This window comes from Lygodium microphyllum, chromosome 7 (assembly GCF_053477565.2).
Source record: "Lygodium microphyllum isolate KBCC chromosome 7, Lygodium_microphyllum_v1.1.10, whole genome shotgun sequence".
Classification (NCBI taxonomy): Eukaryota; Viridiplantae; Streptophyta; class Polypodiopsida; order Schizaeales; family Lygodiaceae; genus Lygodium; species Lygodium microphyllum.
In genome coordinates, this window is record NC_141141.1 from 6,119,523 (window position 1) to 6,141,996 (window position 22,474).

General features: G+C 41.3%; 1 protein-coding gene across 1 annotated transcript; it reads left to right on the forward strand.

Moving 5' to 3' along the window:
• Positions 1–15,266: 15,266 nt before the first annotated feature.
• LOC148033143 (3-ketoacyl-CoA synthase 13-like) lies at positions 15,267–17,653 on the forward strand. Its single transcript, XM_087680915.1, has 2 exons — positions 15,267–16,743; positions 16,928–17,653. Exons 1-2 carry the CDS (start codon positions 15,324–15,326, stop codon positions 17,320–17,322), a joined length of 1,815 nt encoding a protein of 604 aa, XP_087537041.1. The 5' UTR covers positions 15,267–15,323; the 3' UTR covers positions 17,323–17,653.
• The last annotated feature ends 4,821 nt before the right edge of the window (positions 17,654–22,474 follow it).

Sequence of the window (22,474 nt, forward strand, 5' to 3'; positions counted from 1 at the left end):
CTAGCGTTGACCAATCTTGCTCATATAGGCCTGAACCCCCAGCTATGCTAAAACCTAGGCAAACTCCTAGAACCTTGCATGAGATAGCAACCGAGCAAGCCCTCGTTGAACATAGAAGTATCACGAAATGCTTAACTAAGTTGGATGCTAAGCTCAAGGTGTTTGCACAGGTCTACGTCCTTGCGGACAAGGGTGCATTCCCTAAGGAGCAGCTTGGAGATTACTTGCCCTTCCCTTTATATTGGGAAGAGCAAGAACACCTTGATGAGCACTATAGCAGGCTCCTACACGAACGCTTGTGACTCATCTCAGGCGAGGAAGCTGACGAACTGCACTTAACCATCATGTTCAATGAAGTGCTTTGCCGACCGAATCTCGTAGACATAGAGCAACTAAAGAGATTGTCAACAGGCCAGAGTCAATTTGAGCAACGTTGGTGCGAAGGCCGCGTTGCAATGGCCGAAGTAGGGGCTCAGATCATGACAGTCTCTGAGGTGTGATTGGCCAAATGGTGATCCCAAAGAGACCCAACCTATGTTGTACCAACTTCCCTTCGAGTGCTAACTGCCATTCGGGGCAAGGACTTGGCCAAACCAGGCCAAGAAAACCCTCTGTTTGATAAAGTTCTTGCTGAGGAGGAGTTACATGTTGCCAGTAGACTCGGATAAGGTTCCATGCTACTCGATGTGGCGAAATATTTATCAGTATTAAGTAAGCTACCATGGTGCTAGATGTGTGTGCCACGCTTCAGTACAATCATGAGTTCTACCATTGGTTTCTATCCTAGTGAAGCGACAAGGGCTCGGACAAATGTATGTGCATATGTATATCCAATGATTTTCGTATCACCTTGTATAGACATTATCAACACACACAAGCCATAATAAGTCAAGTGCAGACAGACAAATCGAGGTTGCCAAGCTATGCTAGGCCAGTTCCATGTTCACCAGATCATGCCCGCCTCCGGGCAAAGAGCATGTGCTCCACATTACCACCATGGTAGCTCTGTCCAACATCCCCAAGGACGTAAGCAGGGCGCAATCTCTCTCTCTCTCTATACACGATCCCCTCCTTGGCCTATCCTTCCAAGGAGGAGCCTTCCAAACGCAGAACCACCAACCGATCCAGCCCGGTGTGAGTCAAGACCTGCTTGTAGTCAGCAGCTAGAGGGACACCACTACAAGAGTCCAGCATGTTCCGCACTTCCTCTTCTAATCACATACGTTTGACAACCCACACCAAGTCCCTCCTATGGGAACGCTCTTATCCCGTATCAAAGCCTAACTCTTGGATTGCATTTTGCAGGTTTCTAGAAGAAAAAAATGGAGAACCACGGTTAGCTGGCATGCAAGGATGCTCTTTGCACACGCCGGGAATATGCGGCATGTGCCCCTCCACCGATGCACTACGTGCCCACCCTCAAGAGGTACGCAAAGAAGCGAGGCCCTAAGTGACACCGTCCCGGATGAAGGCTGAAGAATCCCCGGGCCAAGAAAGTTGAGACTCAAAGAAATGCGCAGCATGTGGCAATGCCAGTTGCACAGACCCCCAACACACGCTCGAGCACCAGGTGCTCACGAAGTGACAAGGCGGCCCGGGATAGGGCAGAATTTAATGAATTGTTTAAAGACATTCTGGACATAGTAGCAGCCTGAGACTACACCATTCATGTCCCGGCCGACATGTTCCCTGCCCAGCCTCACGGGAACCCTGCACTAGCACCGCCTCGGTCGCCTAGCCAACCAGACTCACCCCGCCTCGTACCTATCGACTAAACCCCTATGATGTACAAGTAGCTCGACAAGTCAGCATGCCATAACTTTTTGTTTTTGATGAGTAAAGGGACAAGATCCCCACTTGTACACATTTATGTTACCTCTCGTTACTGTATGCGACCTTAACAAGCAATGAAATAGGCATCCCAATAGACATCATAGAATTCTAAAAAATTATGTCTTAACATGATTGCATTTGTTCGATGTACTTAACGCAAGCGAGCATATACTCTCACGAAGTGACAAGTGGATGCAGGATGACACAGGTCTTCGCGCCAACGTTCCAACGGCAGGCCATTACAAGACCACCAACCACACATGAACTGCAACACAACCATGATGCGGAACCCGAAAAATCCCCTTGTGAGTACCCACATCATATGCACCAAAGCATAGTCATAGGCTCCACTCTCTTCTTGGGCCAAGCGATATAGTGAGCTCACGACGGGTGTCCCCGCAATCACACCAATATCGCAACAACGGCTCCCCTAACAACGAGGCTCGGGCACAATCATCATTGTCATATCCATTTCCTGAACCTTCCAGGCTTGACATTTCCCGGCCAAAAAGGCTCATAGCCTCAGCATATTGCAGTGTGGTTGTACTGTGGAAAAAAAAAAGGACAACAAAGCATGTAGCAATAAGAAGCACCCACTATCACAGCACCGCACCTAGAGGTCCTTAGGTAAGGTGCGTCCAGTGCCCTTGGTTGGCTGGCCCCGTCCCTAATCCCCTAGCCCTTTGTACATCCCCCACAATTGTTCAGGGCACATCAAGGGCATGACATACCTCGGGAGCCCGCCTCGCCTATGGTTAGACCTATCACCTTGAACCACTTGCACAATTCTTTTGCACTCTATCTCAATGCCATTACAATCAACAGTGGTAAGCAAGGCATGAAAGACAATGGAAAAGTACACCATACTTTTCAGTCACTACAAGTAGCCACCAGCTACCAAAAGCTAAGACATCAAGGAGCTCAATTATGCTACATTGCCTTGACAAGACCATAATGATGTCTCAAGTAATCTTTAAGTGTACTCTCCGTCTTCATCGACAAATTTTTCCATCAACTTAGCCACTTGCTTCACTGACCCATTGCTATACAAGGAACCAAGCCGACAGTAAGTAATACCTAAATATGCACGTGTACTCACTTAATATTCACACTATAACCTATACACTGTTTGGGTCCTCAAGTGCAGGACAATACTCCAAGCTTGCTTAGAGTTCGACCTGTCTCCCAAACTAATCAAAATATGTCTTGTGCACGATAAAGAAGACTAGCACTACCCCTTAGGGAGAGACCACATGAGAGGTTTTTTAATTGCAGGTATTGCAGATCCAACAAAGGTGTCGTTCGCTCTTCATCCACACTCAACTCTGAATTCCTATCCTTATCACCTGGTAAGCCTGCCACGAATCATCATGTACAGAATCCTCACCAAACTGCCACTTGTACTCCATCAGTGCAACCCTCCAAAGAATAGACCTACCACCAACTCCCATTGCCCTACCACCTACCACCACTTAACCCACCAACGTGCCCCCAACGACCTTCCTCCCCACCACTACCAACACTCCGCCATGGCAACCACTGGAGTCCTTGCCACCCACGTCTTCAGTGCATGCTAACGCCTGCTACCTACGACGATGAGTGCCATGGGACTGGCACTCGTCTAGGAGGGGGGTAATGTTAACCCCAACACGAAGAAAGCAAAAGGAAATAAAAAAGATGCAGGGCAAAGGCAGAAAAAAGGTAGCTCGACTGAAGAAAGAAGAGGAGGAAAGGCCAAAAGTGCAAGGGCAACCTTAAAAGTCCAAGTCAAATGCAAAAAGGGAAAGGTGCATTTTAAAATACAAAGGCGCACCCTGAAATCTTGTAAAAGAGTGCTAGGCGGTGGAAAATCCGGAAAGCTAAAACAGAAGACAAAGACAAAGGCCAAGGCAAAGAGAAACGGAAAACAAAGGCGCACAAGGAAAAGCACAAGTCAAACTATTGTAAAAGAGCGCAAGCGCATCATGGTTTGATTCAAGGAGCGCCAGGCTCTCACCTGTGCAATTTGTAAATGTAGATGGGCGGTGGAAAGGAAGCTAGGAAGATAGAAGGACAATGGGAAAAATGGCCTAGGCTACGGCCGGCCAAGTAAAAAAGGGGAAAAAACACTATATTGGGGAATATGGAAATTTTCCATCATTTTGGGATACGTGGTCAAAGCTTTGTTTTTGTCATAACTTAAACACTATAACTCCAAATCGAGCGCTCTATAGCTCAATAGATTCTATTTTTCAAGTGCTTTCCAATGATAGGTCACATCATATGGTTTTGAGAAACTTATGGGCATGTTATCCGCGTGCCACCTTTTTAGTATTCAAAAAATGGGAATTGGGAGATTCCCAAACTCCCTAATATAGTTTTAAAAGGGGATGACCGCCCAAAAGGGATTTAGGGTTTTGTATATAAAGTTGAAAAGTGAATGAGAAGCTCATTCTTTTGGTGTGTGGCAAAAGGAGTCTTCATCTTCCTCTCTTCTTCTCTCCTTCTTGCTTGTGTGTGCTCTTGAGAGAGGGAGTGTGAGAGTGTGAGGGAGTGAGTGTGTGGGAGTGAGGGATCAAGTGGGTGAAGCTCTTCACCATCTCCTCTGCTCTTCTCTTCTCTTCTCTTCTCTTCTCTTCTCTTCTCTTCTCTCGCGCGCGCGGCTATGGAGGATGAAGCTTGGAGATGGAGGAGGCTTGAGGATGCTTGAGCTAGCATCAAGAATCCTAGAGCTACCAAGGTGTGCGAGGGAGGAGGCTACTCACATCGGCATCAAGGTAAGCTCACTACATTCATAGGATCGACGGCGCGTCGGCTAGGTGAGAGATAGCCATTAGAGCTTGCTTGAAATGCTTGAAGCAATAAGCGGTCCGTGGGTCTTGGCGGTTGAGCGAAAGCTCCCACAAAGCTCAATTGTATCTCTCCAACTCCAAGTAATCTTTGAAACTTTCGAAGATTCTCTGCACCCAATGTCTTTGTTAAAATATCTGTTATATCTGATCTTGTGTACTGACATATATTAAATCAATCTCTCCTACAAGTACCTTCTCTCTCACAAAGTGGTAGTTCACATCAATGTGTTTTGTTCTACCATGAAACACTAGATTCCTAGCTAGCTATATGCTACTCATGTTATCACAGTGAATGTCAATTGGACTATTTCCCTATACATCCAACTCACTCAATAACTTTTGCAGCCATATCACCTCACATGCTGCCATAGCAGCACCTCTATACTCAGCCTTCTCTATACTAGATAAAGCAACTGTAGGTTGCTTTTTGCTACTCTATGTAATTGCTGCACTAGCATAGGAAAACATGAATCCACTAGTAGATCTTGTGTAACATGCTACCAACCCAATTTGCATCTATGTATCCAAACACATGTACATCCTTACTTACCTCATAAAAAAGTCCATAATGTAAACTGGACTCCACATATCTCAATATGCGTCTAACTACATCCAAGTGAGGCTTTCTAGGCATCTTTATAAACTGATTGACAAGGCCAATAACATACTGACCCTGTGATAGTCGTGTAAATCAAACTTTATACTATCCTCTTGAACATAGTAGGGTCTTCTATCTCATCCCCAACATCAGCACTCAACTTCACATTTTGCTCCAATGGTACTGAAAGAGGCTTACATGCTGTCATACCATACTTGAATAACATATTCAAGCCATATTGCCTTTAGGATAGCCATATATTGTCATCTTATCTGATCACCTCAATATCAAGAAAGTATCTCAGCTCACCGAAATCCTTTATCTCAAACTTCTTCTTCAAAAAGTCCTTAACTTTATCTCAAACTTCTTCAAAAAGTCCTTAACTTTAGCAATCCCATTATCATTGTCACCTACAATAATCAAGTCATCCACATAGATGACTATGATGACCAAACATGCATCTCCCTTTCTCAAATAAAGTGAGTGATCAATATTAGAAATATAAAAGCTAATATTGACAAGATACTCTTTGATCTTGTGAGACCATGCTTTAGGTGCTTGCTTCAACCCATAGAGCACTTTCTTTAACCTGTACACATATGTGGGATGCTCTAAATCCTCATAACCTGCTAGTTGCTCCATATATAACTCTTCTTGCAATTCACCATGCAAGAAGACATTCTTAATATCCATTTGCTACAAACTCTAATTGTTAGATGTGGCCAAAGAAATCACACATATAATAGTTGCCATCCTAGCAACTGGATTAAATGTCCCTTCAGAATCAATACCATATGTTTGAGCATAGCCTTTTGTAACCAACCCAGCCGTATACTTGCTAATTGAACCGTGCACATTATGCTTGATTTTGTAAACCCACTTATAGACAATAGCTTTCTTGACCTGAGGCAAGACCTGAAGCAAGGGTACCAAATCCCAAGTCTTATTGGCTATGTAACCATCTTCTCATCCATTGTTGCATTCCAAAGAGCATGACCAACAATATCCTCAAAACAAGTGGGCTCAACATCCTCAACTACCTTCACTATATAAGCATAATGGTAAGTTTCATAACCTTCAAAACCAAATCTTTACCTTCATAGCCTTCAAAACCAAATCTTTACCTTCATAACCTTCAAAACCACTGGATCACTCTCAGTGGAGCTTTTACATTACTATGTGCTCTCTGTACACCTAGTGCTCTAACTAAAGGAATGCCAAGCTCATCATCCAAAGTCTTTGAACCACTAAAATCTCCATCAAATCCCAAATGACTAGTGGATGCATAATTACCATCCAAAACTTTCTTATTTCCTTTGTCTTTACTTGCAACACTTGTAGATCCACCTAAAGTTATGGGGCTACTCCTTAGTCTCCCAGACCAAGGGCTAACTGTAGGTGTAGTACTAGATGATGTTTCTGGTTCACTAAGGCTCCATGATTCTTGCTTTTCTTTTTGTGCATAACTATCATGATCATTATCATCATCTAATACATCACTAGTAGATGCATACCAACTTCTCATGTTATAAAAAATAACATCTCTGCTCACTCTGAACTCACTTGTGACAGGGTTATAACAATGATACCCTTTTTACTCTAAGGAATATCCAATAAAAATACATTTTTCAACCTTTGGATCAAGCTTCTTTTGTAGCTCATTTGGCACATGAACATATGTAATACAACCAAACACTTTCAAGTGTGACACATTGGACTTCTTGCATGTATTCTTTGGGGGGGGGGGGGGGGGGGGGGTGATCCCATGAATTGCAACTATGGAAATTTTGTTCATAATATAGACAACAATATGAACAACTTCAGACCAAAAATGTTTTGGTATATTCTTTTTAGCCATCAATGCTCGTGCAACTTATGCAATATGTCTATTTTTTCTTTTTGCAATCCTATTTTGCTATGAGATATACCTGCAAGTAAATTATCTCTTTATCCCATGAGACCTCAAAAGCCACTAAGTCCATTAGAGAGGTACTCTCCCCCTCCATCTAATCTCAAGCAATTAACTTTCAAGCCTATTTCTATTTCAACAGCCGCCTTGAAAGATTTGAAGTGCTCAAGTACAACACTCTTTTTCTTCATAAAGTATAGCCATAGCTTCCTTGAATAATCATTAATAAACATGACAAAGTATTTACTTCCACCATTAAGAGATACATTCTATGTAGGTCCCTAAACATTTGTATGCACAACACTATAATATTTCTATGTAATTGAAAGTTAGTTGGTTAGTTCAAAAGTTAGTTAGTCAATTAATAAGTTAGTAAGATTACTAATTAAAGATTAACTAAAGTAAAAACTAATTAATGTTATTTATTTAATTAAAATATTTTTTTAAAAAACTGAGAGTCATAATCCGTCATTTTTCTCAGATTGACAAGGACCGTAGCCACCCTTCATGAAAGTTATCACGGGAATGAGAGTTATAAGCCATATTGGTCATTAATTCAGTGTGTATAGTATGGATGGTCCAACAATATTAGATTTTTGGACAAAACTAGCATATTTTAAATATTATTATAAATATCCCAAAAAGATAGGAAAACGTCTAAAACTTGATGTCATGTTTTTAAAAAAAGCAAGTGATTTTTAAGCTAGTTTTGGAGATTTAATACGAAAAAAAGGGATTGGCAAAATTGTGTGTGTGGCAATTGCAGTTTATAGGTAGTAAACAACACTTCGAACAAGGAGAAAAAGAAGTAGTGATCTAGAATATTTCTAACCAAGTGTCTTGGTATTTTACCCCCCTTTTGGAGCCAATGGAACCATCAAATTTATGATTTGAGCATCAAATCATTGATTTTTCCAAGATCCCCTCCACAAAGAGCTCTTCTTCTCAGCCACAACCCTTCTTCTCTTGTTTACCTATAAATATGAGGCATGGGGAGCAATTAGGGAGGCACAAGGAAGCACAAGGAGACCTCGAGAGGCTGCGAGAGAGATGTAGAAGGATACCCCTCGAAGAGATTGTGAGAATGAGAGAGAGAGAGAGAGAGAGAGAGAGAGAGAGAGAGAGAGAGAGAGAGAGAGAGAGAGAGAGAGAGAGAGAGAGAGAGAGAGAGAGAAGAAAGAAAGTTATATTAACGTCTTCTAAAGACCAAAACTGGCCTATGAGACAAACTGTGATACAACTGATGAGGTCCAGCTATCCAAAATAAAAGTGCTGAATGAAAAGCTAAAAACTGGAAACTGAAAATACGGTGCTGTGAGTGTGATAAGTGTTATATATGTGTATGTGCGTATGTAGCTCTGGTACTCCAGATAATGGCTACAAAAGGGGAACAAATGTCGGCTGTGATAGGGGAACAACTGTCGGCTGTGATAAAGTGGTGTGATGTGTATATGTAACAGATACAGGGAGATATACTATCCTGGGATGTAGTAGCAGTCGTCGAAGTCGCTAATAGCAGGTGATCCCTCCTGGATGCATGATGTGGTACATCGACGGTGGAGAAAGAGCAAACTGGAGATCTGAGATCCAATGTGTCGAGTGTCGTCGGATCTCAGTCTGCTGTCGATGTAGATCAAGAATCCTCCGGATCTCCTGTTGGTGTGGCTGTGGGATTCAAAACCCCCGGATCCTCGTGCGGCATCGGGTACGCTGGTCCTCAGCCTGCTATAGTGTGAGCCCGGAGGTCTGGCTGGAGGCTGGTATAGTAGCTCTCACTCTGTCTATCTGAAAGAACTGTGTAATAGTCGTCTGGGTGGGCCCCTCTCTGACTGGGACCCGCTGTGTGCTCTGCTCTCTGATGTGCCATGCCTCTCCCAGAAAACAGCCAAATGATCTCTGATCCATATCAGTCATACATCCCTGAAGTGAGCTGCTCAATGTGTATCTAGATCTCAACTCTGAGTATGCAGGGCATCTGAGAACAAAATGCTCCTCACTCTCCACCTCTGATCTGCAAAGGGGGCATATCCTCTCCTCCCGTGGGATGCCACTGGCTCTGCCACTCTCAATCATAAGCTGATGTGATGATACCCTGAGCTGTCCAATAAGAACTCTCAATCGATGTGGCATATAGATCTGCATATATATCGGAATCTCTATGAATCCTTGCTCTGATATGCTCAAGAACTGTGTATAATAATGTGCCATCTTCGATGGCAGTGGCTGTGCAAGGCTGACCCATGTCCTCTGTATATAAATATGCCATATCTCCTGTCTGATGACTCTGTTCCTCTCAGAGAGAGAGAGAGAGAGAGAGAGAGAGAGAGAGAGAGAGAGAGAGGAGTTACCCTGAGATGCTATGAGGCAGAGAGTTAGATCAATTCCGCCTATCTCGGTCTTCGACTAAGCCATCTTCTCTTATTCTCTCCCATCTCAAATTCATTCCTTCTTCTTTATCTCTCGAATCTACTTGCAGACGATGGCCCCCAAGCAAAGATTGTCCTGTGCGGATGGCAATTCCACAACTAGCAACAACAAAGCTTCGGGCGAGAGTATACTGTCAATACAACTACGGTACTGGATATAAGTAATATATTTCAAAATTGTTAGTTGCTTGCTTTGATTCCAGCATGAGATATATTAGGTCCCGTACTATGTTGCATGAGAATAGGTCATTGGAAGGGATAAACTCCATCTTTATAATTGTAGGATGGATATTCAAGTGCAAGAGTTAAAACTATGAAAAAGAAAATTGCACTCATCCATGTATGATAAACACATCTATACCTAAAAATGTTATCACATCTATTCTTGCATTGTTTGGAAAAATGTAATTGGTTTTGTTGGTTGATCTAACAACATCCTAAATGCTTTTACATTCATTTGATTGTTGGATTGTCGTTTGGATGTCTATTTCAAATGCTTGTGATTGATGGTAAATTCATGGCGGGGGTTTGTGATGACAAATTGCCATGAGGATAAAGGAATGTTTTCTTGGAAGATGATATTAGGACTGATGCCTTGACTATGCTTGATTCTTAAATGAATTAATTAAGAAAAGGTTCTTTGCATGGGTGAATCGCCGTGGATAAACTCGAAAAGGGCACTAATTGATTCATGGGCTGAAGGTCGAGTGGTGAAAAGGCCAACCACGGGAATATTGTTTCACTCCTGGGCAACTTATGGGTCAGGTGGAGCTCTAGACACCCCTTGCCAAGTTTGAAATAGAGTTGAAGACCTCCTTGGCCCTAACATCTCTGGCATTGGAAGATTCTATTCTAAATAAAGGATGGATATTGTGGTGCCATGTGATTTGGACCAGCTACTTCTGCGGGGTAGAAGGGACATATAATTTCTCCTATATGGGCAGGAGGCAAAGATTAACTTGAAGATAAGTTAAGGAACTTGTTTGTCAAAAGGACTACTTGCTCTATTTTCATGTTAGCACTGTAAGTTACACGAACGAACCTTGTTCATTAAAAGGCTTAATTAAGAAAGATGATTTTAAATGTCAAACATAAATGTGATAGGACCTAATTAGATAACTAAAAAACACCTATTGAGGGAAGCAGGTGGACAAAACCCCTGATGGGTCCGCTCTACGGCAGGTGGTCTCAGAGAACTGGGAGGCTTCTCACAAGGTTTTACTGACAACCGACCCTTAGTAAGTGTTAGGTTAGAATCTCGATTCATGCCGTTTTAGGGGATCGGAATGGGACTATGTCCTATGGGTAGAGAGGTTAAGCAATGCATCCTTGTCGTTTCCCATTCTCTTTGAACCAAGTGCGGCATGGATCTCCTTCAGCTTGGGTATCTCTACGTAAAGTAGGATATCCAAGACCCGACGCTAGAATACTGTCAGGAAACCTTGACCAGTAGGGACCCAAATTTCAAGTCAATCCTAGTAGGTTCATCGATCGCGAACATTCCATTGCGAGGCGCAGACTTGAGAAACCATAGGCGACAAACCCCATAACATTCCATGGGAGTGCCATTCTCACCTTCAAAACATACTCATTGATAGACATTTTTCCTTTCTCCAAGGTATTTTACTCTTGCTTGAGTTGAATCTTTCATGCCTTTGTATTTACTGAAAACATGTTCTTAAAAATTTTCCAAGCTACATATGAAGTTTCTGCATTCTTGATATGTCCTAGTATAGTCTTATCAATGACTTTGCAGATAGCCAATACATCACGTTTTTGTCTTTTACATTCCATTCTTTCGACTCCTTGAATTCATAAGCAGTCGGAGGAATACTCAGCTCTAGCTCTTCTTCTTCACGTGAAAAAAACTCATAAAGGCCCTTTCCAATGAGAAAGTTCATCACACAGAACTTCCATGAAGAAGAGTTGTTCTTGTCCAGCTTCTCAATGATGGGATTTCCATTGTTCTCTTCTATTATCACAAAAATGATATAAAACAATAAGTAAGTCGACAGTACACTAAGAAACCCTTTTTATTGATTGCTCAATAATACGTGTAATCTGTAACCTATTTGTAGATAAAACTTATGTTTGCTTCTTGGCAAACACCTAAAAAATTACAAGCTCTAAATTTGCAACATGTGCATCCACTTTCGATTAATATAGCCGAAATTACAGTATACCCTGAAATTGCTATCCGCATTGTGGCTCTAAAATGGGACCCGAAATGACCTCAATTACCCAAAAAAGTGGTGAAAAATCCCCAAAGGGCTAATCTACGTAATATACACTGCTTTGCTCACACACCAAATCTCATAGCAATCTGAGATTTTTCACACTACCCTGCTTATGGTGCCTCTACATGCACTATCCCTAAGAGAAAAAGTGGAAGAGTGGGAGAGCTTCTTATTGGTTGCTTGCTTGCTCAAACCTTGCTTCTTCTCCTTCACTTCAGCCTTCAAAACCAACCTCCCTCAATGGCGCTACTTTGATACCATGTCAAGAATTGCGTGGTGAGGGGACTTGATTGAGCTGCTGCGCCAAACATACACCATACACACAAGAGGAAGCTAACTCAAGAACACAAGAAGAGAGATGGAGGCTAAAACATTTTTTGGCTGGTTTCTTCTTCTTCTTCCACACAAAATATAATGCATGCAAAGTATATATAAGATATAACATAAAGGATAATGGCCTACTAAGTCAAACAATGCATAACTAACTATACTAATTGATTGGTGCTATATCTATGCTAGCTGTTGTAGGTAGGTATAAGAAACTAAATATAATAAGTGATAAATCAATGGTCATGTGAGAATCATAGTGACCATCGACATGCTAAGTGTAGACGTGTAGACCCATCTAACTAGGCAATCCATCATCAATGTCTGCATGTGTTGAGCTTGCCATCTCAACAAATCTATAACACTTGTTGGCAATAGTGTAAGAAAAACAAAATGAGATGATTGGGAGGCAAAAGAGAAAAGTCGCAAAGGAATGACAATGAAACCTCAAACAAGGTGACTTGCTAAATGGATCGATGATTTTAGGGAACAACCTAGTAAGATAATTTGTATCCCAAGAAGTGTAATTATTTTTTAAAAACTATGCAAGGAGCTAAAGCAAGCTAAGGCTAGAGTTGCTAAGGAGAAAGAGGATTTTCAACTACAATTTGATGTTAAAAATACATATAACTAACGATATATACAAGAGTCAACTTGAAAACTTCTGAAAGAACAAGCACAACTAGACATAGGACCAAGAAACTAGAAGAGATAAGAGAAAATGTGACAAAAATGGAGGAGTTACAGAATAATTATGAAGAAGCTAAAACCTTAGTCACCATGCACCTTGGATCTCAAGTGATCGAGCAACTCTGTTGTAATACTACCTATAGCTCTGATTGAAAGTCCACTCATGTTGTCTTCCTTATCAAGAAAAAGCACTTGCAATAGTACGGTGTCCTTATGATAGCATATAGACCTCCACATCATCATCCATACCCTTGAGCCTTCTCATATGCTTCCATCAACTTCTTTCTCATCCCTTTTCATCTTTGTCATGATTAGTATCTCCTTTTAGTTTTCCTAAAAGAGTAAAAAATACCATTAGATGCTTTGCATGTTATTTTGTTTTTTTCCTACCCCCATCCTTAGTTAGAACCCTTAGCTAAAGGTTCTTAATTCTCACACCCCTTAGCTCCTTTAAATTGGTGCACACAAAGAGAAGAATTTCCTCATATCCACTACTTGCTCATAGCTTTTTCTTTGACAAAGGGTTGAGTCTTTTTAGTACCCACCTAGCACCAATGTAACATATAACATCAATTCTACAAGTTCATTACAATAAAATGGTAATGAACTTATAGAATCCTAGCAAGATTTTAGGCAATATTCTTCATTACATAAGGAAAAACATCAATTCTAGAGGTTCTTAGGATTGTGAGGGTTGATTTTTCCTTACATAATGAACAAGATTTTAGAGAATGTTCTAGGTTCAACTAGTTTTAATAAAGATGACACGTTTTACTTACATAGTAGCTATGCTTTTGCTTATGAAATAGGATATTTTGACAACTTTTCTTTACTATTTATGTGAGGAATGACTAGAAGTCTTTATACTTTGCAACATGCCAATATATTATTGTTGTATGTGTATGTATTTAATTCTATGCATGTGTAATAGACAGACAAAATGCTTTCACTTTCAAGTTTTAAGGGGAGAGAGAGAGAGAGAGAGAGAGAGAGAGTGTGTGTGTGTGTGTGTGTGTGTGAGTGAGTGAGTGAGTGAGTGTGTGTGTGATATTTTTTTTTTAAATGTATGCCTTGGATACTTGAGGGATTCACTACATGTAAACCCCCCTATACCAGTTGCATTCTAGGCCTATTTAAAAATATATTTATTTGTTAATTTTTTCTATATAGATACATATCTTTTCTATTCAATATGTGAATAATCAAAATATATGGTACCCTTTTGTATGTAAACAAAGTGTAAAAGAGATATTTTAAAATGTCTTCTTTTGAACTCATGTGATATACTTACATATTTATAAGTGACCTCCTCAAGCTTGGGTATCATCTATACCCAAGCCCTTTAATACTTGTCAAGAATGGGCCACCTAGTATAATGTGTGGAGTTCTTCTCTTCATTGCTTAACATTTGTATGTATATCAATTCTATGGAAGATCAATAGATATAGGAATCAATTTTAAGTTTTTGGGTATGATAGAGAGAGAGAGTGTGTGTGCATACATGTGTGTGAGTGCATGTGCACATGTTGTAGTAATGTACGTATCAGGTACAATGGACACCAAGCCCTTTAATGCATGCCAAGGATGGGTCACCCACTAAATTAAGTGAACTAATACTCCACCTTATGGTTGTATTGATGAGTTTTTCTCTTAGTTCATCATGTTCCTTGTTTAATTATCTATAACAAAACCTTTACACGTCAAGGGTAGGCCAATCAACTAAGTGAATGAAAATCTGTATGTGGAGTTTCTGCTTAGTCAATTGTCTATTGGTTCTTCTAAGGGGGAATCATTAGATGAGTTTAGAGATGGGAGTTTCAGATTGATCTTGTTATTGGCTTTGTCATCATTATGTTTGTCTCCCTTTCTTCATGTAATTCTTTACTCACATGGCCCTTTCTTGCAACTTACCCTTGTTTACTCCTTATCATTACACCTTCCTGAACACAAGTTTCTCCTCTTGCATGAGTAGCATTGTCTTTGAGACAATGACACCAAGGGAAACCAGTTACTGCATGTGGCACTCAGGTAAAGGAGGCGTGGGAAGGGGTCCTATCGTGCACAAACCCACATTTGATTGATACAAAAGTATGAGGCAATGACCTTTCTTCAACCATATTTTTTATCAGTAACAGTCCCATGGGACTTGTGTTTCTTTGTAATTTCCTTGATTTGGCGGATACTATAGCGAGTCACACACCAAGTCCAAGAACGGCAAGGAGGTCACTCACGAGTCACGCTTATAGCCTTATTAACATGCAGCTGACGTACCCTTTGTAAGATGGTGCAGGCAGCAGGTTACAGCCTACAAGTATATGTGCATGTATGATGTAAGGAAGAAGTACGTAAAGGGGGGTGATTGCGTTAAATATTTATTATCTGCCACCATTAATTCTAGGGGGCAGGTACCACAGACGCCGCCAGAGTTGCATGCAGAACTGAGCTTTTTCTTTAAGTGTGAAAGTCCAGTACATGCATCAAGCGGCGATGGACGAGTCTCGAGCTCCTCCCGCAGCTCCGATGCAGGCCTCAACCATGGAAGAGTCTCGCCCTTCTGATGGTCTCGGCCCGACGAAGAATGGCAGGGGGAGCACAGCCAGGAAGAAGGGGTCGCTGCTGGCCTTTCTGGTGGGGTTGCAGGGCTTCCTGGCGTCGGATGCTGGCTATGAGAGCATGCAGGTGGCGAAGCTGTTTGTGCTGGAGTATGCGGGGTACGTGGTGGTGCCGTTGCTGGTGGGGTGCATGGCGGCAGGGGGCTACGGGGTGGCGGGTCGATGGGGGAGCCAAAGGGAGGGGGAGGAGGTGGCGGCGGCGGCGGCGATGGCGGGAACCGGGGCGGCAGCGATGATGCTGTGGCTATGGACGGCGGCTGCAAAGAGGCGGAGGACGGCGTGCTATCTGGTGGATTACGGGCTGGCCAAGCCGCTGGACGGGCAGAAGATGCCGGCCATACGGTGCGCAGAGGTGACGCGGCGCGAGGAGGGGTTCACGTCCAAGAGCTTGCTCTTCCAGCTCAAGCTGCTGATGCGGTCCGGGCTCGGCGAGGAGACCTACGGCCCCAAATGCTTCTTTCTGGAAGGCTCCACGAAGAAGAGGGCGGCGCTGGCGGACGCACGGGAGGAGGCGACGGACATGCTGTCCGGCGCCATCGACTCGCTGCTGCGCCGGACGGGTACGCGGGCGGACCAGATCGACTGCCTCATCGTCACCTGCTCCATGTTTTACCCGACCCCGTCGCTGTGCTCCATCCTGGTCAATCACTACAAGATGCGGCCGGACGTGAAGACGTTCAATCTGTCCGGCATGGGATGCTCCGCCTGCCTGCTGGCGGTGAACCTCGGGGTGGATCTCCTGCGGGCGCACCCGGGGATGTACGTCGTGGTGGCCGGCACCGAGACCATCAGCACCAACTGGTACTCCGGCAATGAGAAGTCCATGCTGGTGCCCAACTGCCTCTTCCGCTGCGGCGGCTACGCCCTGCTGCTGTCGGGACGGGCTAGCGACCGGCGGCGCTCCAAGATGCGCCTGGTGGCCTCCGTCCGCGCCACCACCGCCGCCTCTGACGACTCCTACGGCTCCGTCTTCAGCCGCGAGGACGCCGACGGCCGGCGCGGGGTGGCGCTGTCCATGAACCTGCTCGACGTGGCCGGCCACGCCCTGCGCCTCAACATCGGCCGCCTGCTGCCGCCCACCATGCCTCTCCGGGAGCTGCTCAAGGCCGCCCTGGCCGCCTGCCGCTCTAGCGGCAAGCCCTACATCCCGGACTTCCACCAGGCCTTCTCGCACTTCTGCATCCACCCGGGCGGCCGCGCCATCATCGATGGCATTGGCAAGAACCTGGGTCTCTCCGAGTATGACCTTGAGCCCTCCAAGATGGCTCTCCATCGCTTCGGTAATGCTCCCCCTTGTTCTCTTTCCTACGGTCTCTAGTGCTCGCGCTCTCTCTCTCTCTCTCTCTCTCTCTCTCTCTCTCTCGTCTACTACGCTCTTGTGGAATATATAACACCCCCGGCTATACTCCTCTCGCTCTGGAGTCTGATCTTCTTTGCCTACCATACTATTCGTGCTGTCAACAGGTAACACGTCCAGCAGTGGCATCTGGTACGTCCTCGGCTACCTCGAAGCCAAAGACCGCCTCAAACCAGGCGAATGCATCTGGCAGGTCAGCCTGGGCTCCGGCTTCAAGTGCAACAGTGCCGTTTGGAAGGTGCTGGGGAATCTCCAACCCATGCATGAGTGCAACCCTTGGCTCGACCGCATCGACCAGTACCCGGTAACAGTCGTTGACACCATCACACCCGATCATCACCTCTATCCTCTCATCAGAGAAGCCGAGACGTTAATCGCAGCGGAATCAAAAGCCGACTTCGGAAACCGAGAGGAAGCAATCAGGGCTGCCCTCGCACGAGCAGACGAAGCAATGAAGGCCCCCGCCGCAATCAAAGAGAAAGCAAAGGGCATTCATTCTTAGTACCATGACAACCAAGGTACAAAGCATGTTGCCCTCTTCGTTTGTATGATGCCCAACATAAAAATGTCTGTTCTTCGTGAACGTCGTTCTAAATTGCCACATAATTGAGCCGATACTTGCAATTTGTCATGTCAAAGGCGAGTTAAAGAAAGCTGCATGCCACCGTGGGGCATGTCGCAACTAGTTGGTTCTTAACCATATATGTGTCCATAAACCTTGCTACATTATGCCCACAATTCTCATTGTCCCTTCACCATTCTCATGCAAACTCCATAGTCATCCACATAATGTATAATTCTATAGTATTTTTTATTTAGTTCTCATTTCTCTTCGATGGCAATAATCTTGGAGGAAGAACACAAGTTTTGCAACATTTACTTTATTATACGTACTAATAATAAAGGAAGGTGTTATTAATATTTCAAATTTCTTATCTTTGAGGTTTTCATTATCCAAATGTAATACCAAATTGCCAAATTTGACATGGATTTCACAATTAAATACAAGTAGAAGGGTTCTGCAAGTCAAGGCTTCTCTTGCAAAACTATAGCTATGGTGAAAGATAGTCAACTCAGAGGATTGAGGACAAAATTAGGTACTAATGACAACTACCTTTTGGAGTGGTTTACTCAACATGAAGCGTGTAATATAAGGGATAGACCATATATCGGTGTCTCAAGCTATGAAAATATTCATTTAAAAAATTACTCACTGCCACTAAATTCATTAGTATATACGTCTCTACTAAGATATTACTAATTTTATGATGTGAATAGTAATGCACATAGCGATGCAGATAGCGACATCGATATATACATTTAGTAATGCAAATAGTGACATATGTAAGTATATTTGCGAACAATATTTGCAAAAATCTCTGTTTGTCTCTTTCCCCCTCTCTCCCTCTTTGTTTCCCTTCTCTTTCTCTCTCTCCTTCCCTCTCTATTTTTCATGAAGCCCCTTTTCTCCCTTTTTTTTTCTCTCCCTCTTTCTCTTTTCCTCTCCTTCTCTCTTCTCTCCTTCTATCTATTTCTCTCCTTCCCTCCCTCTCTCAATGTATCTTTCCACAAATAAAAATAAAGAGAGAGAATAAGGAAATAGAAAAATAAATAATGGAGAGGTAATGTACCTACCTCAAAGGCTTGAAGATGAAACTCTTTGTGCCTCCCTCTTTCTTCTTTACCTTTGCGGCTTCCCTCCCTTCTTTGCATCCCTTTTCATATTCTTTGTGTACATGGACAATGGTGCTGGAGGTGCTAATGAGGTCTCTCTCTCTCTCTCTATTTTTTTCCTCAGTCGCCATTGGTGCCATAACATGTGTCGCTATTGGCATCGCTAATGCAAAATACTGATATAAATAGCGACACTGCTATTTTACATTGAAAATGGGCAATCATGTTGGCATGTCAACAACTTATAGTGGTCTAGCCTAACGTCCTTTGAACCTCCTCTGTCCACTTTTTGGATGTATGTAGTGAGTAGCATGTCCAAGATAGTACGATCTTTTTATCCTAAGTTACATACTCCTCCCCCTTTGATCTATGAAGCCCCCCAATCTTTGTCTTCACCAAAAAGGTTTCAACAATAATGTGTATTATGTATCATGGCACCATATTTTCTTATCACCCTTCCCCCTCCCTCGATGACATGCACTCACTTAAATGCTTGCACGATCCTAGCCATGTGATTTAGGGTGGATACAAAATTCCAATACTATTCAATATCTCATACTCCACTAGATTATATTACAAAGTTTGGTGTCTCACGTTAGGACCTCTATGTTGGGATTTGATATGGAGTTAGCTACACAGATCTAGAAATACTTTCTTTCATGGGCTAATTTGTGACACTCATAGCACTAGGCCTTAGGATGGTGTGATTAGGAGTAGGTTTATTGATACATGCGTTAGAAATAAAGCATAAAGGTTTAGCTATTCATGCATTTAGGTTTTATGTGGTAATAGACATTCCAAATGAAGGCCATTTGCCATGTGGTATGGTTAAGTGGCTAAACTATCTTTTAGTATGACTATAAAATAAAAGGCATGCATCCACATTTTGGTATTAGAGCTATATTGGTTGGTGCCAAATGTACTATTGTTTTATTCTTTATTGTTAGTTGTGCAAAAAAATTTCGGTGGCTTGAAAGCCCGAAAACACCAGAATTTAATATGTTTTTGTACTATTGGATATATTCATGCTTGAGAAATACTAGCCATGATGCATATAAGTTATAAAATACTCTTGAGAAATGCAAAAAACCTAGAATCTATTGTTGTTGTATGGTCCAAAGTCTAGCTCTTGCAATGGACTTTGGTGATGAAAATGTGCAAATTAGCTTTAAGAAGTTATTGAGAGTGGGTGATGTGTATATGCACATTGTATAAGTATCAAAAGTGATGCCAATGAAGAATGCCTTTGTATTATGTAGGCAAAACAATCATTTTGATGTTGAACCATTCAATTACAGTGAAAGCTATCAAGCATCTTCTTTCAAGGTGCAAGTTCTTTCTAAAGATCTATACTTTGAGAAAAGGTATCTCGCCTAATGTGTATATCACATATATAAAGTATACTATTTATTATTTTTGATGCAAGAGATCAAAGTTTTCGATATGCAAGGTGACACAGATTTGTTGCCAATAGTCATCTCATAAAAGTTATCACTATACAACAAGTGAAAAAGAAAACTTCAAGTTGTATGGGTAATGGATTGGGTATTATTGAAGTAGAGGATGGCTATAGTGGCTTATATTTTGATCTTTCGAAAATTGATGAATTGCATTGGATGATGAGGATTTTCCAAAGATAATGCTATTATTGATATAAAAATCGAGTGGTGGAAGGTGCAAAAGGATGAAAAACTTATTGTTAATAATAGAGATAAGAATTCAAGATCTCCATGAACTTTGATAATTGTAAATTGAAACCTCACTTCGGAGTTACATTCCAAACCATTTGGATAACTTGCATGTTTCTCATAAGAAGATTCTTGTAAGAAAAATTCAAAAACAACAAAATGAATCAAATTTAGCATGTGGCTTCTAAAAAATAATCAAAATTTGGACCTTTCAAGGTTTGGTGAGTTTTAAAGGCTGTGATTTGAGATTATAAATACAAACTTTTGAGAGTTTTTACATTTAAGAGATATATTTTTCTCTCACAAAAGTACTTATTATTAAATAGATTAGATTTTGTTGTAGTACAATATATTGAATAAGAGAGTAGGTTTGATCAAATATAATACTTTCACGTGTGAAATTAGTATTCAAAATTAAACCTAACTTGAAAATTTTTAATTTGGTACCCATATCTATTTTGCACCATTATTCAAAACTGGTACAATACAATTATAATAATTTATCTCCATATTAGAAGTAATAGTTGAGTTTCCAATGTATGAGTATTTGAATGGAGACTTGAATACAATGTGCAAAGCTTTAAAAACATATGTATTGTAAGGCCTTTTAAGATCCATTAACCTATAAAAAAACCAAAAGATGTCTTTTGGATTATCCATAGGGGAGATTCCAAATTGTATATGAATAAAGCCAAAAATGCAAATAAGGGTCACAAGTGGATTTGCTAGAATAGAGGATAAACATGATAATACTTAGAATATGTTATGGCAACTTCATGTTGCATATTGAATTGCCAAGAAATGTTAACAAGTATTTTGGTAACTTGATGTATTGCATCCAATATTCTAGAAATATATACCAATTTATGGCCAACTTCATGCATTGCATCAACTATCTAATAACTTTGATAAATTTTTGGCCAACTTGATATAGTGCAGCAAGTTTCTTAGAAAGTTTGATAAGTTTTTTTCCAATTCGATGCAATTTATCAAATTGCTAAAAAATATTGGCAAGCTTTAGTTAGCTTATTGCATTACATTAAGTTGCTTAGAAATTTTGTTACTTTTATAGTTGTCAAGTTTCCTAGAATTTTGTGACAACTACTTGGCCAACACGATGTAGTGTATCAATTAGCCTAGAAATTTTGTTAAATTTTGTAAGATACTTGATGAATTGGATCAAGTTTTATTGCTTTTCCCTTAGTTTTGGATCATCCTATCTAAAAGTCACAAATTGTGTAATTTTTTTGGCAAGCTTCTTGGTGTGCATGAAGTATACATCATCGAGGAGAAGTTTCAAGAACTCTCAAGAGTTAAGAATTTTTGTAGAAAGAAATTTATGGATGCATCTATTTTCTCTCCCAAATTTAAGATTTTCTAACTCCTTTTTGCATTCTCCCTTGGCTTGTCCTTACTTTTTGTACAAATTTGCCATGTCCATCATGATATTTTTCTTATTTCTTACCTTGAGGGTGCTTATGGTAGTTCTCAAATGATTTTATAAAAATGATGTTACATTCCTTGAGAAAATTATGCTTATATGTGTGTGTGTGTGTGTGTGTGTGCACATGTTCAACGGAGCAAAAGAAAAGAGTTTGCTACCATGTCTAATGTTCCATCCCAAGATGTAATTTGTAACAAAAACTTTTGGCTCAAGTGGCTTTAAAGAAGGAAAAAACATTGACATTTTAACCTTACCATTGTATTTAACTTTGAAATTTTTCAAAGTATATGTTTGTGCAATACATTTAAAAAATCAATTCTTTGAGCCCAAGCGTACAATATTGTTCATTGATCTATTTTTCATAAAAAATACATCTAATTAAAGCATTGAAGAGCTATTTGCATAATGAAAATTGTGGTTTTAAGTGGATTTGTCAAATGTATACATGAAGGATAGAACTTGCCCCATTGATGGAGAACATAGTCTTGTGGTGAATGGGGGTGTTTGACACAACAATATAGTTTGGATTTAAGATTTGCAAAAATCAAAGCATAAGCCATTTTGAAAAAATCATCTAAGGTGGAATGGAAAATGAACATTGAAAGGTGAAGTTGAAAACCTTGTCTGTGGAATGCTAACTTCCAAGCAATCTTATAAGCCAAAGGATAGACATTATGATAACTTTTTTTTTTTGTGCAAAGTTGGTGAGTGCACAAAAATAAATCAGTAAAGGAGACCAAATATGAAGCACAGTCTTTAATGTAAGCCTCAGATAACTAGAATCAATCGTCATCACCACCACAAGTCATAATTCTCTTCTCAAGGAAGTTACTATATGTATATCCTCT